The 15,000-nt window shown below is 42.5% G+C and overlaps 2 protein-coding genes across 2 annotated transcripts in view; both read right to left on the bottom strand.

Moving 5' to 3' along the window:
- Positions 1–5,571: 5,571 nt before the first annotated feature.
- Positions 5,572–7,576, bottom strand: chic2 (cysteine-rich hydrophobic domain 2). Its single transcript, XM_030787976.1, has 6 exons — positions 7,284–7,576; positions 6,739–6,793; positions 6,486–6,641; positions 6,130–6,186; positions 5,938–5,997; positions 5,572–5,835 (listed from the first exon to the last, which is right to left on the bottom strand). The coding sequence occupies exons 1-6, from the start codon at positions 7,415–7,417 to the stop codon at positions 5,785–5,787; spliced, it is 513 nt and encodes a 170-aa protein (XP_030643836.1). The 5' UTR covers positions 7,418–7,576; the 3' UTR covers positions 5,572–5,784.
- Positions 7,577–13,426: 5,850 nt separating this feature from the next.
- The window catches only part of LOC115823930 (OCIA domain-containing protein 1), a 5,276-nt gene continuing 3,702 nt past the window's right edge, over positions 13,427–15,000 (bottom strand). Inside the window, exons 7-8 of the mRNA XM_030787975.1 lie at positions 13,878–14,033; positions 13,427–13,524 (exon numbers count right to left, since the gene is read on the bottom strand). Coding sequence (XP_030643835.1) covers positions 13,487–13,524; positions 13,878–14,033 — 194 coding nt within the window. The 3' untranslated portion in view covers positions 13,427–13,486. The remainder of the gene's footprint in view (positions 13,525–13,877; positions 14,034–15,000) is intronic.

Here is a 15,000-nt window from a genome sequence, read left to right as displayed (position 1 = left end):
CCAAGATGACCACTCACTGGGCAATCATGGAAATACTCAAGACATTTTGGAACTAGGCTTTTGTGGTACCACCAACTGGCACTTGTCCCCTTCTCCATCCATGGGAGTCCTTCAGTATAGCAGTCCTTGTAATATAATATAACCGGATTGACCTGGCCTACTTGGTGTTTTACTTTATTTATGCACTAATTTCTGGATCTTCAACTTGTTCACCTTCCAAAGAGTTTGGAAGTTCTACCAGGCGTGGAGAACTGATTAAACTATACATATTGGAGAACAACACTCTGGGACTGTTGATCATGTCAGAGCTGCATGGTCGATGTGCACATTAAAGTGATTCCTCTAGATAATGCCTCTGTTTTTCTGCTGCCCAGACAACGGCAAAGCATTCCTTTTCCGAGGAGGAGTAGTGACATCCAGACCCTCAGAGTCCTCTAGGTGCATATGCAACCACTCTCTCCTCTTCACCAGTTTGTTGTGTGGGAACTGCTCCCAGTCTCACAACACTGGCATCTGTATGGATTTGACAGAAAAGGCCTGGTTGGGCTGCACTGAGATCGATGCATTTACTAAAGCTTTCCTTAATTTGTCAGAACCCTCTGCTAAGTCAGAAAAATGGTCGATAAACTTGTGGTACCACCCCACGAGGCCGAGAAAGTGCTGCAAAGTTATGACATTATGAGGTACTGGATAGGCTGTGACAGTTGCAGTTTTCTCTGGATCCACCTGAAACCCTCTCTCTGACACAATGTCACCCAAAAACTTCGACTGTTGTTGGAAGAAAGAACACTTTGGGAGATTCGGAGTGAGGTTAGCTTGGCGTAGTCGACTCATCACCACGTGGAGATCCTTGATGCGTTGCTCTGGAATGGGTGAGAAAACAATGATGTCATCAATGTATACACAGCATATCATCCCCCTAAGTTTCCCCCAACAGCGCTGCTGGAAAGTTGCCCCTGCATTTTTTAGACCAAATGGCATGGCTTTGAAGTTGATGAGTCCAATTGGGGTGATGACAGCAGTCCACTTTGCTGTGCTCTGCCAGTGGCCAGACCTCAGGTGGAGATTGCTGAAGTAAGCTGCTCCATGCATGGACTCCAATAACTCATGGATCAAGGGCATAGGGTAAACATCTGAGTGGATCTTGGCATTTAGCCTCCTGTAGTCCACGCAGAATCTTTGTGACCCATAAGGTTTGGCTCCAAGGACAACCGGAGCACCCCTTGCAGACTGGGAGGGCTCTATAATTCCATCCTTGAGCATCTGCTGGACATGTTGTTCAATAATTTCTTTTTTATATGAAGAAACTCTGTAAGCCTAAGATCAGATGGGAACCTCATCTGTGATATAGATTCTGTGCTTCTCCATAGCAGTTTTCCCCAATTTCCCCGAGCAAACAGAAGGCCATGCTTCTAATAAGGCCCTTACTTCTGGAGGTTGCTCCGCAAGTGATCGGGGTAATTGCCCTGTACTTGTTCCAACCCTCTGGGCCAGAGGTGATGGTACAGCCATGTAGAGGTTGGTCACAGCCATGGTGTGGTGAGGTTTTCACTCCTAGTAAAGGCCATGTCTGTCTGTAGTTTCAGGAGAAAAGCATGGTAAGTGTTTCCTGCCTAAATTGAGGATGTTGATGTTTTCGTAAAGAAATAAAGTCCTAAGATGATGGGAAATGCCAGTTTATTGTCGGCTAACACACAAGTCTCCAGAGTCCAGAGCATGTCGCGCTAGTTACACAAAAGTTTAGTCTTACCCATTGCTCTGTGGGGTTTCCCGTCAGCTAAGGTATAGCGCTGCCCTTCACATTTCCTCGGCTTTTCTCCTGGCTTAGCAACTCTACTGTAGAAGAGAACAGGTTCATCCAGTATCCCGAGCAGCCTCACAACAATGCCCTCTAATTTCAATAGGAACCATCAAGAGAGACAGACATCCTGTGGGTTTAGGGTGAACAGCACCCACTGGATGAGGAGTTGACTTACGAGGCCCTCTGACTTGCATCTTATTTCTTCCTTTATCAGTATCATTAACCTCTTTCTCCACCACGGTGCCCACATTGACCCGCTGATCCACTGTTTTCACAGGGCCTCTGAAACATCCCGTCACTCTGGGGTTGCAGTTGTTGGGTGTTTTCCTTTTACTAGCTCAGCCTCAGGTTTCAGGTTTCCATCTCGTGCAGGGTGCACGATAACCATATGCAAAATCCTTTAAGCACTGGTGAGTGCTTATGGGATGTCTCTTAACTTTTCTTCACTTTCTGTGATATAATCAATCAGATGAAATACCATCTGAAATGCTTCTTTGAACTCTGACCAGCAATGAATCCTTTTCCTTTCCACCATCCACCAGCTATGTGCTGATCCTTTAAGAACATTAGACAGGGTGCCAATTAGTTCAGCATCTGACAGTGGCCTGACTGCTAAGAATGTTTCACACTGCTCAATAAAGTTTAATACATCAGAAATTCCTCCTCAGCCCGAAACAGTGAGAAAATCCATACGAATGGGTGGTTTTGCAAATAGAACACGACTGGGTGTTTGTGCGACTGGGTGTTTGTGCGACTGGGTGTTTGTGTGACTGGGTGTTTGTGCGACTGGGTGTTTGTGCGACTGGGTGTTTGTGCGACTGGGTGTTTGTGCGACTGGGTGTTTGTGCGACTGGGTGTTTTTGTGACTGGGTGTTTGTGCGACTGGGTGTTTGTGTGACTGGGTGTTTGATTAGGCCCAGTGTTGATTGTTGGGATCTGAGGAGGGATGTAGCTAACATTTCCCATATTACAATATACATTATAAGACCTTTGGCTTGTACTGTCCCCAATGGAAACACTAGTATAAGTATGAAAGACAATGCTCTCATGAGAGACAAGTGAAACACACAGGGTCTGGTGCGTTTCACTTGCTGAATTTCTGCTTTCCATTTTTAATCTGGTGTCTGATTAAATCTGGCACTTTAATCTGGCACCTCTAGACCCACCCATAATTACAGAACAAAATAAAATAACAGAAGAAGTGTTGAATTAAGTTTTCTCTCCTCTGATGTTAGAGAACAAACTACATCTGAGACCCAGCATTGAGCAGTGCTTCACATCTGTTCACTGTCTACCCCTGTTGGGATGAATCTAAAAAAGCTGAAGTAGTTTTGGGTGGAGTTATGTTTTCAGCTGTGGAAGTTCGGAATTAGCCGCCCAGTGTTCAGTTGGCGATGCGTTAGGTGAACATAGATAAACCAGCACACTGACAGACTAACAGTCCTTTGCATAGCAAGGACAGCGCCTTCAAATTCTGAGATGTCAAATTGAATACCTCCACTTCACTCATAATGTAACTGACGAGGCAAACTACAGCCAGCACAAACCACACATTCAGTTTTTCAGACCAACGACCACAACACACACACAAGGACAAGGGTACTTTATTATTGTACATACACTGTACATAAATACTCTACAAGAATTAAAAAAAAATATATAAGAATGACTTAGTTCCTGGGGGCAGGTCTAATGAGAGACATGTTGCGTGACAGGTGTATTTGCATTCACACAGTATCTGTACACACACCACAGCATACACCCAGGTCTCAGTTCAATCATGTGTGGGATTCTGTCAATCAAAATATCTCATTAGATAACTGAAGCCAAATGTCAAGACCAGTCCAATGGGAAAAGATTTCAGAAACATTCCATTTGACAGCCTATACTGTTAAACTTCAGTTGTCTAAACGAGAAACCTTGGTCTGCAGAGCACTGCCTCGAAGGATAATCAGGGCGAGGGGAACAGAAGTGCCCAGCCTGGAGACACGGTGTCAGTGTGACACACAGCCTGCTCCAGACTCTTACACACAAACTCTGTGTCACACACAGCCTGCTTAAGACTCTTACACACAAACTCTGTGTCACACACAGCCTGCTTAAGACTCTTACACACAAACTCTGTGTCACACACAGCCTGCTTAAGACTCTTACACACAAACTCTGTGTGACACACAGCCTGCTTAAGACTCTTACACACAAACTCTGTGTGACACACAGCCTGCTTAAGACTCTTACACACAAACTCTGTGTGACACACAGTCTGCTCCAGACTCTTACACACAAACTCTGCGTCACACACAGCCTGCTTAAGACTCTTACACACAAACTCTGTGTCACACACAGCCTGCTCCAGACTCTTACACACAAACTCTGTCGCCTCGGTCGTCTGTAAAACCTGAGCATGGACGCCAAAATCAAAGAGAATTTAAAGAGATTAGATGGAAGCGGAGGCAGTTCTAAGAAAGTTCTAGCACAACCACACCCTGACTATTCCCAGGATAAAAAGAAACAAATAAAAAAAAAACACGCACACAAACAAAATGATCCACACGTACAGAGCCCACAGATCTTAAATACAAAACTCATAGGTAGAAATAGCTCATACTTGTCTCTCTGCCATACAGCCACACTCACACATGCAAAAGTGACACGCAAAGATGACCAAACATAATGAAGGAATGAAATATAGAAAAAAAAGAGTCTTTGACACAGCTGCAGAAACCTATTCTGCATGTTTTTACTGCATCTTAGCTTTCACTCTCTGAACCAGCATCACCTGCAGGTCCAGAGGCATTTACACTGACAAACACATACACACAAATCAACTGAGACAACACATAGTTCCTGCTCCTTCTTACAGAACATGTAAACAATGCTAAAAAACACTCAAAAAAAGAAGACAACGAAACAAACTGACTGTGCCGTATCACTGATCACCGGCGCACTGCTCCTTGCTCTTTTAAAAACAGGTTTACTGGAGTAAGCCACAACCTGGAACTTCACATAAAAAAACAAAAACAAAAACAAAAACCAATAAAAGTCATAAAGCATCCAGGACAGCGAGCTGTTTGATGTCTGAGAAGAGTTTGTGGCAAGGAGAGATGGACATTATGGGTACATTGTGCAGGGATTCAGCTGATCTAGTTCTCAAACAGCCAACGCTTAGCTGATCTTCAGCTGATCCAACAGCTCAGTGACAGGAGATGAGATAGCTTTGTACACAGAGAATTCCAACCAGCCGGGCTCTCCTTTACAAGACTCACTGCATCTTGATTCAACTCCAATCAATACACTGATGAGGAGGCTATTTTTCCAACATATGAGAGAGGTGAGAGAGAGAGTGTGTGTGTGTGTGTGTGTGTGTGTGAGTGTGTGAGAGTGAAGGACAGAGATTCCAGTTTGAGCTGAAGGAGGTTCAGGAGTTCATGTCCTTTGGAGCATTGTGTCGGCTGCTGTTTAGGTGGCCAGAGGGCACGCAAGCACTCATACAGCAAACTTCTTACACACACACACACACAGACACACACAAACGCACGCACAAACGCACGCACACACACGCACAAATGCACGCACACACAAACGCACGCACAAACGCACGCACACACACGCACAAATGCACGCACACACAAACACACACAAACACACACAAACACACACAAACACACACACACACACACACAAACGCACACACACAAACACACGCACAAACGCACGCACAAACGCACGCACACACAAACACACACAAACACACACAAACACACACACACACAAACAAACACACACACACACGCACACACACGGATTAAACTTTTTTGGGAGTTTAATCCGTTTGTAAACAGGCTCTGTATGTTCAGAGCGCTGAATTCAGATGAATTTTGTGAAACTGTCGGGAGATGAATGAGGCCCAGATGAAATCCATGACAGAACTGAAGAAAGGCACCTTGGGAAGACCACGCTGGAGGTTTGGACTACAGCAGTCATTAGTCAGGCCTGAAGATGGGGATCTTGGGTAAAAACTCTATCAAGATGACCTAGATGAGAGATGGCAAACCGTGTGAGTAGTTAAATTCTCTGTACCTTCCTAATTATGGGCAACACGCTATTCTGCTCATGGAGGAGATGGAGGCACTTACATATTCCATCATGTTGTTAGTCTCACACTTCCTCTTACTTAGTCTCCAATGCAAACACAGCTGAAACAAGGAAAGGTCCGTTAGCCTCCAAAAGAAAACAAATTCTCTCTCTCTGTCTCTGTCTCTGTCTCCCTCACACACACACACACACACACACACACACACACACACACACTTAGAATTTCAATTCACCTTGTGGTAAAGTCTGCTGTTCTCCCATTCCAGTAACTTCTCTATAGACCTGCGTGTCTGAAAACAAAACATTTCATATATCACTGAAAGGTGACACAAGACGGCGTCAGGCGATGGTTTGTTAAGGGTCCATTTATTTTAAATGGTTTACATCGTGTGAGAACGTGTTACCGATAGGACGTAATTACTTTGTTTTAAATGGTTTACATCACATGGGAACATATTAGCGATAGGACGTAATTACTTTGTTTTAAACGGTTTACATCCTGCGGGAACGTGTTAGCGATAGAACATAGTTTATCTGTTTTTAAACGTGAACATGGAGTGGGAGCGTGTTAGTGACAGGATGTAATTACCCTCTTGCTAAGGCAGATGACTGGCCACATGCTGAACCCCAGTGTACAACAGCAACACAGGCACCCACACAGCAGCCAGCGAACATTAACCGGTAATGTCTTTCTAAGGCAGCCGTTCACACGGTTGATGCTAGCCTTAAATTCCTCTGGTGCTACCTATAGACCAAGAATGATGAAGGGCCAAGTAAATGCCAGAGCTCGTGCTCACAGTCGTCCAGTTTCAAGAGAGTAGCTATATATTCACGATACTCACCTTTCCCGTAAGTGCCGAGGGAAATTCTGACTCAAATTTATTGCTGAGTCCAAACCTGTGAAGGAAGGATAGGGCCGCGAGTGTTAGAAATAATAATAATTGTTTTCAATCATCCTCTTTCTGTTTCTAAGAAACAGCTGACTTAGTACTACGTATGATAACACATTATAAACAACAGCAAGACTGACACACTGCTTTTCGGCATTATATTTATTAGGTAACTTAGCAACGTTAATATCTTTGATAACGCAAGTCTCCGGGATGTGGCAAACTGAGCAGCAGAATTAACGTTAAATGTAATCTTGGTGGTTTAAAATAAAGGTTCTGGTTGCGTATCATCCAGTTTGCGAATAACCTGGTTTGTTTCGATTCCTCTAAACATAGCTAGCTATTTGGGTCTTTTCACTGGCCAGTGAGAGACATTACAGGGGCGAGAGCCCTGTATGCCTAAACCAGTTCACTGTTAGTTCAGTCTTTTCCTTTTACTGCATTATACAGCAGTGTTTCTCTGACTACTCCTTAGGTAAATAATACCGGTAGCTTACACAGTGACGTGGCCGGATCCGCGCACCACCACCGGGTCTGGAGCGTACTTCAGAAGCTGCTCCTCCGCGGCCCTGTCTTCGTCCTCTTCCTCCTCCTCCTCCTCTTCGTAAATCTCGTCAAAGTCCTCCATCATCGCCCGTCTCGGCCTCTTGCTTCTCGAAAGAAGCGCCGAGAAAAAAAACGTTTCTGAGCGACAAATGCTAGATCTTCAAGACCATGTATTTCACACCCAGAGTTGTAATTTTTCTGAGAGCTAACGAAAGAGAAATCTCCGGACCAAAACATCAACATCCGCCGCAGCTCTCGCCCGAGATCTCACCAAGATCTCGCGGGATCATGTGTATTCCTGTCATGTGAGAGAAATTAACTTCACGTTATTTAAATTGGCCCTATGATACGTAAATAAAAATGTTCTTGTTGGTAGAAGAAGTCGGGCGGCAATACGGACGTGTCATATGTGCGTCTGAGAGATGTCGTTGGTGGATAGTCTTCAAAATAATCAGAGTTCAGTGTTTCTCTAAACGTAAAATACCGACGTACAGACGACTGAAATGTCCCCTCGTACCCTAACATTGGCAATAAGATGCGACGTAGGGCGGCACCGTGTTCCTCTCGTTATTGGAATAATCACACGCAGTGATTCTCAAAGACACCGGCTAGTTACAGCAAATTAAACACAACAAGAATCAAGATAACACAAATTAAAACCTGCGTCATACACACGACAAACAGATGATACAGGGAAGTAACTTTTCTTCCAACTACGTGGAATCGAGAGAGCAGTCATTTAAACCATAATGATTACCATTTTAAATTGTCGCTTTTCTTCATAAACAAATGCTTCTTTATCTTTTGAGCAGGTGTAAAATTTATCGCTGTACACACCTGTTCACTTCTCCCTGTTTTAATGTTCCATGGGCACTGGTTACTTATTATTATTCTTTTAGATACAAAACATGACAGTGATTAGTCTCACATGAATTAAAGAATTTTTGCTCTTTTAGAAATAATTGTTTCATTGCACTTTTAATGTAGCCTCAGTCAAGTCCCCATTGTCCCCAACTCAGATATAAGAAGACACGCAGCCAACCCTGACTGTCTTAATGTTAACACACATGTCAAGATGCTCTGCCTCCAGTTTATAACATTAACACAGGTAACGCCTGTCAGACAGTCAACGAATGTTGGCAGTACATTCATAGTGAGGACACAAATTGTAGTAAGGTGGAAAAAGTGGGAAATTCCTTATTGTCTATTTCAGCTGAACCTCTGTTGTGTGGACTCACAAATAGAGGATGGAATGGCAAACAAAGTTAGAAAGTTAACTCTCTATAAGTTTCACTGATGTAATTTTGACAGAATAAACACCATGGACCAATGAGAGTAATATTCCAGCAATATTTGGTTTTGTTTCTAGTTGTTGAATTTCAGGTGACTCAAATGGCAAATCCCTGGAGAGAAAAAAAGGCTTCATTTTAAAGCCCTTGCTGTTTTTAGAAATATACAGCATTCTGTCACAGGTTTCAACAAACTTCATTAATGATGGATTTTTTTTAAGGGCAACAGACGTTAACTAATTAGAACATCCTGTCCGATAATCCTCTGCAACACATTTCATCTGTGAATCAGCATGACAGTCAGTCCTCAGGTGCTCAGCAGTCGTCTCAGGCAGCATCTGCTTGTTAAAGGTTAAATAAATGAATAAGTAAATAAGCTGTCTGGTAAGGTGTTCTTGTTGGGACGCAAGGACTCTTTACAGTTGCAAGAGGAGGGCAAAAATTTAAAACGTTAAAAAAATGATTACTCATGAAGCTAATTTATGGAAAGGCACACTGGAGAAAAACTGAATCGGCAACCCTCCGGTCACGAGCCCGGTTCTCTAACCTTTAAACCACCCTTTGCTTTTAACAATAGGTTAAAAGCAATAGGTTTTCAGGGAACATTTTATCTATATGAAAGACACTATGCACAAAATTTCAAGTATGTGTTCTTTCTAGACTGAATTTTATGGGCTGCAGATTTACTGTCACTTTTGTGGTCATTTCCGTGATTAATTCTGTAACACTGCACAGTGAATGTAAAAAAAAATGTGCTTTTATTCAAGCCTGTAATGCCTAGAAGACATTGTTTACCATGTTTCCACAGACAGATTCATTTTCAGTCACAGAAACAAAAGACTTGTCTTGGATGTACCTTATGGACCATAACTCAGACAATCGGAAAATCACATTAACCTATACGATTAATTACAACACTGGCATAAAATACCAGACCATCTGAAAATGACACTAAGTCAGGCTTGTTTTCCTATAAATGCCTCAAACCATTTTTGCAGTCCTTTAGACAGTCATATGCCATGTCAGAGTGTATTCTTCAAAACAAATAATTATCAGCCAATTCTGAGATGGTGTGGTGGATGCCTAGAGTTCAGATGACATGGAATGACCCATCAGAGGTGGCAAAAGTAAAAGTAGAAGTTAAAATATCCCTCCTGAAAAATACTTTTGGTAAGAGCAAAATAGTCACTCACTTACAGTTTACAAAAACGGCTGTCAGTTTAACTGTACTTAGAGTGCCTCTGCTTTTGCCTTTGCCATCTCTGTGGCCCATATACAGTTGATTTCTTTAAAACATCAGGTCAAATAATGAACAAATGAAACCACTGTCTGCGCTTCAGTTATGTTAACAGTTCTTTCAAATAAATGTTGTGTACAGACAGCATAAGAGAAACTACAGCATTTAGATGGGTTACTGACATAATGTAACCCTGTCTAACGATCTATATAGATATATAGATATAGATATAGATATATAATACATGCCAGAGAGTGTTCTGTGTCAGTGTCCAGTAAACTGGTCCTTTCTTACAGTCCAAAGAGGTTCATGACAGACAGCTGGAGGTAAATCCACAAAGGCTCCCCTGGGGCTGAGCAGGAACAGCTGCAACACTCCTCAAATTAAACACTTCAGCTTAGGTTTGAGTACAGGCAACTCAAAGAGCCCCACTGCTTCCTAGTACCAATGTGGCAGTTAACACTGCTACCTGCCAAGCTACTAACGGTTGACTGAAACAACAAGAGACTCACTGTGATCTCTATATAACCTTTAATTACCTTAATATAAGCAGAACAGTTCCTCAGTGGTTTCAGGAGATCTCCAGTGTAGGAGCACAAAGCCCATTATGCTGTTGGAACTCAGTGGAAAGAGGTCCTCCATTTTAGCACAGCCCTCCACACAGCAACAGCAGTTTTCAAAAACCCAGTCCTGGAATGAGGAGACCTTCACTGCCTCCATTTGAGGTTTAAGAACTCTAAACCCAGTGGGCATGTTGATGCTCAGTGGAGTTAACTACTGTATTTGACAGATCCATGTTCCCACACCAGCAGCAACAGACTCAAAGGGATAGTCTTTTTCCTACTGTCTCAGACAGTCTTTTAACAACTGTAGATTCTGTGTAGACTCTGTGTACAGTTGTGCTAACAGGACATCTCCACTGCTTCCATCTCATGTCCAGAAGCCATATTTTCAAAGAATTTGGCTGGTAATCCATGGAAGAGTTTGGCCGCCTGGTAATCCATATAAGGAATTCCTCAGTCTGCATCAGCTCCTTCCTGTAGCAACAGCAACGACAGTCTTCAAAAACGACAGTCTTCAAAAACGACAGTCTTCAAAAACGACAGTCTTCAAAATGACAGTCTTCAAAAACGACAGTCTTCAAAAACGACAGTCTTCAAAACGACAGTCTTCAAAACAACAGTCTTCAAAAACGACAGTCTTCAAAAACGACAGTCTTCAAAACGACAGTCTTCAAAAACCACAGTCTTCAAAATGACAGTCTTCAAAAACGACAGTCTTCAAAACGACAGTCTTCAAAATGAGTGTTTAAAACCACCGTCCTCAAAACAGCAGTTTCCAAAAGAGAACTGCTTACATCAGAGGTTTGGGAGATCTAAAATCAATGTGGGTGTGCTTTTTGTCCGTTTGAACGAGGTTCTCCATTTTGGATCATTAGCAACACGAGGTCTTGAATTTGAATGAGCAACTCCATGAACCAACAGCTGAAGATTCCTTGCACAGATGTAGTACAAGGAGACCTCCACCGCTTCCAATATGAAGACCAGGAGCTCTGCTTCCCATATGAAGACCAGGAGCTCTGCACAGATTTGATATCACTAGAACTCCACTCCTTCAAACTGGGCTCAGAGGGCTGTTTCCCTAGGTTATCTGGTGCCGTGCCGTCAAAGGATCTTATATTTTAATGATTTTCTCCCTGTATCAACAGCAAAAACAGCATCACTAACACAGTATCTTTGAAACTGGAGATTCTATGAACAACTGAGGTCTAAGAGTTTCTCTTTTTATTCTCTTTTATTTCTATTTATTATTCTCTTTCTCTTTTTGTTGACATTCTCAAAGCACTTATAGCAGCAGAATGTTCTGAACATTGGTGGTTCGTTTCACTGTTAACATATGTGAGGAGCTCTTCTGTGTCCATCCAAGGTGCAAGAGCGGGATCGCTGCCGTCCACTGAAAGGCGCTCTGCTATTTCATCAGGCTCCACAAAGATGGAAGAGGAGCAACAGCCGTCAGCACCCGCTAAATGACAGCTCTCTTTTTAATGGAGGTTCTCTGCACAGTTCAGGAATGTGGCGAACTCCCCGGTTTCTATAAGCTACTACCTAAATGAGGATTCTTTCATTCAGTGGAAGGAACTCCTCTTTTTCATCGAGTTCCTTAAAATATGTATAGCAGTAACAGTCCTCAAAAGGACAGTATGTTCTTCTATGAGGTTCCCCGCCTCAGTCTAGGCATAAGGAGAGCTCCACCACAGTCTGAGGTGCAAGAGCTCTTATCTCAGGGGGACAGCATGCATTCATGCATTCAGCATTCATGCATTCAGCATTCAGCATTCAGCATTCATGCATTCAGCATTCAGCATTCATGCATTCAGCATTCATGCATTCAGCATTCAGCATTCATGCATTCAGCATTCATGCATTCAGCATTCAGCATTCATGCATTCATGCATTCAGCATTCAGCATTCATGCATTGGCTTTATAAAGCCTTGCTTAAGTGTAGCTAGTGAAATTACTTGTTAGTAGGTCATTTCATCTAACAGCCCACCAACAAGTAATTTTCATTTGATTTCATTTTTTATTTATTGAAAAAAATAAAAGAGAATTTTTACTCATGATAAGTAGATGAAAAATGGACACAACACCTGCTGTAGCCTAGTCACCAAAACCTGACCTCAGTTATGTGTCCATTTCTCAAGCAAAGCCATAAACTCACTTAAATAATTCCCCCTGGAAAAAAAGGGGGAGAATTATCTGTGATAGTATCACCATCGTCCAAGTTCTTCAGTACATTAGGTAAGCATCTTATCCACATCAAGCCCTGCTGATATTACGACAATCTCACATTATCATCATGTCATAGAACTTCATAAGGGTTCTCGGGCTGAGTGTATGTTTATGATGGGCTGAGGTTATTTTTATTATGCATTTATACTCAGTTTAGAATAAACAGACATAGTTAAATAAAATTGTTTGGTTGTGGATGACAAGAAAAAAATGCAGCAAAAGTATTTGTGCAGTTAAATTCCTCAGTGAACCACAGGTATCGTTGAGCAACCCCTCTACGAGCATAGCATATGCTTCAGTTCACTATTAACGAGACACAAACTTCCACAGAGTAAACCAAAGACATTTCACTACAGCACAGATACTCACATACTGCACAATACAAACACGGTCATTTCAGACTTGAGAGGTAGACTAAAACCCACAGTATTGATGGGCTACCTCCTGCAAACAAGAAAAAATCCTCCAGGTTCATTAGTCCAAACCCCTGACCATTGAACAGGGTGAAGAGTGACAGCATTGGCTGTTAAATGTGAACCTTGCCACTAGAGCACATAACTTAATATAAGTAATATTTGACTGGACAGATGAGATCTGCTCTTTATCCTTTGTAATGTCTGACAATGTCAGTCAAGGTTTCACTTTTCAAAAACAAGCAGGACATTTTTATGATTTATAGATACAAGTGTCAATGTGTTGAGTTTGCTATATCAACACAGTAAACTAAACAACACACACACAGCTGGCTTAGCATCAGTGTTTTTGAAGTCAACTTTAATTAGCTTGTAAAGGTTAATACACATTGAACATCAAGAGTTCCATGGAGTTGAGAGTTCAGTCATTCCTCCCATGTATCTCCATAAATGTTCTTCTTCACTGTGGATGGAAACAGAGTACAAACATTAATATCAACAACAGGTGACCCCTGGTCAGTCACAGTAAAGACAGCAGAACTACTAACCTGACAGACCTGTCGCTCTGACCTGACAGCAGAACAACTAACCTGACAGACCTGTCGCTCTGACCTGACAGCAGGACAACTAACCTGACAGACCTGTCGCTCTGACCTGACAGCAGGACAACTAACCTGACAGACCTGTCGCTCTGACCTGACAGCAGGACAACTAACCTGACAGACCTGTCGCTCTGAGCAGTCAGACCAAGCTCTGAGAAAGAACCAGAAACATATGGAAAACTCCACAGAGTGAAGTGCACTCAGCCAACCTTACCCTCTTTCTTAGGCCCAGTCCCTCCCGCTGCAGGCCTGAGGAGTGATTCTGCTTTCCTGGTCAGCGTGACCTCATAGTTCTCCCGGTTCCTGCTGCGCAGCTCCTCATACAGAACGGGCTTCTCTCTGGGTTCAGCATCATCCAAAAACGCCGGTTCTGTGGAATGATGTCGGCCAGGATTAGAACACACACGAAGCCTTTCTTTCCCACTCACGGACTAAACCTGGTGCTAGGCTGAGTTACGTCAGTCTGACTTAACCTCCAGAACATGGACCAGTAATATTCATGTTATTTATGGGGAAAAAAAAACACTGAAAACAAATCTTGGATTTGGTGTTGACGTTGATTCTTGAGAGACAGTGTGGTATATACTAGGGCTGTCAAACAATCAATAAAAAACAGTGTAATTTAGGGATGCTCATTTTGAATTTTTCTTTCTGACCGATAGCCAACGCTCGTTAACCGGACCATTAACCCTTAGCCAACAAGATTAAAATGTACTATTTAGAATAGACAAGTGTCTGTGACCCATAAAAAAAATACCTATACAACAAATGTTTTGTTTGTTTGTTTTTCATAAGTAAGGGTTTATTTTTACATGTGCAGAACCAGCGTACTATCCTAGGTCTCCTGTGTAGGAAAATATTTTATAACTTAAAATAATTAGCAAAGAATAGCCAGACTTTTCTAATGTTATAAACATTTTAACAAAACGAAAACACACGTTGAATCCGAGAGCACTGTGACAAAAACCTCCTGCTCTGCTCTCGACTAATTAACGATCAAAAACAGCAAACAGGTAAACAAAATGGAAACTTGTAGCCGCATTTTTCAGACCTCAAAATAAAATAACCACTGAACAGATTCTCTGAGTTATCTCTGATGCGTGTGGATGTTGGCTTTGCAAGTGGTACTGCACTGTGCATGTATTATTACTATATTTCAGTGCTGCACTGCATAGCTTACAAATAAAACCGTCATCCATTCGGTCAAAATGGGCCCCGTGCTTCTTTTTCTTCTTGCTTGACTTTTTTCAGACTCGGCAAAACACGGCCGTAGGCCTGTGTGGTTGGCTGCACAGGTCAAAACGCCCCCATGGGTTGACTGATATGTATAGCCTGTT

Source organism: Chanos chanos, chromosome 11, assembly GCF_902362185.1.
Source record: "Chanos chanos chromosome 11, fChaCha1.1, whole genome shotgun sequence".
In the NCBI taxonomy this organism is placed as follows: domain Eukaryota; kingdom Metazoa; phylum Chordata; class Actinopteri; order Gonorynchiformes; family Chanidae; genus Chanos; species Chanos chanos.
Note: the sequence above shows the minus strand (reverse complement) of the source record. Positions and strands in the feature narration are given on the sequence as shown.

What these genes read in the sequence shown, in the direction of transcription:
- chic2 (XM_030787976.1), bottom strand. Translation starts at nt 7,417, where the DNA reads ATGATGGAGGACTTTGACGAGATTTACGAAGAGGAGGAGGAGGAGGAA. An exon ending in TCATCTGCCTTAGCAAGAGG is followed by an intron (nt 6,187 to 6,485) that starts GTAATTACATCC and finishes TTTTGTTTTCAG; the next exon opens with ACACGCAGGTCTATAGAGAA. An exon ending in CTAACAACATGATGGAATAT is followed by an intron (nt 5,836 to 5,937) that starts GTAAGTGCCTCC and finishes TCTCTCATCTAG; the next exon opens with GTCATCTTGATAGAGTTTTT.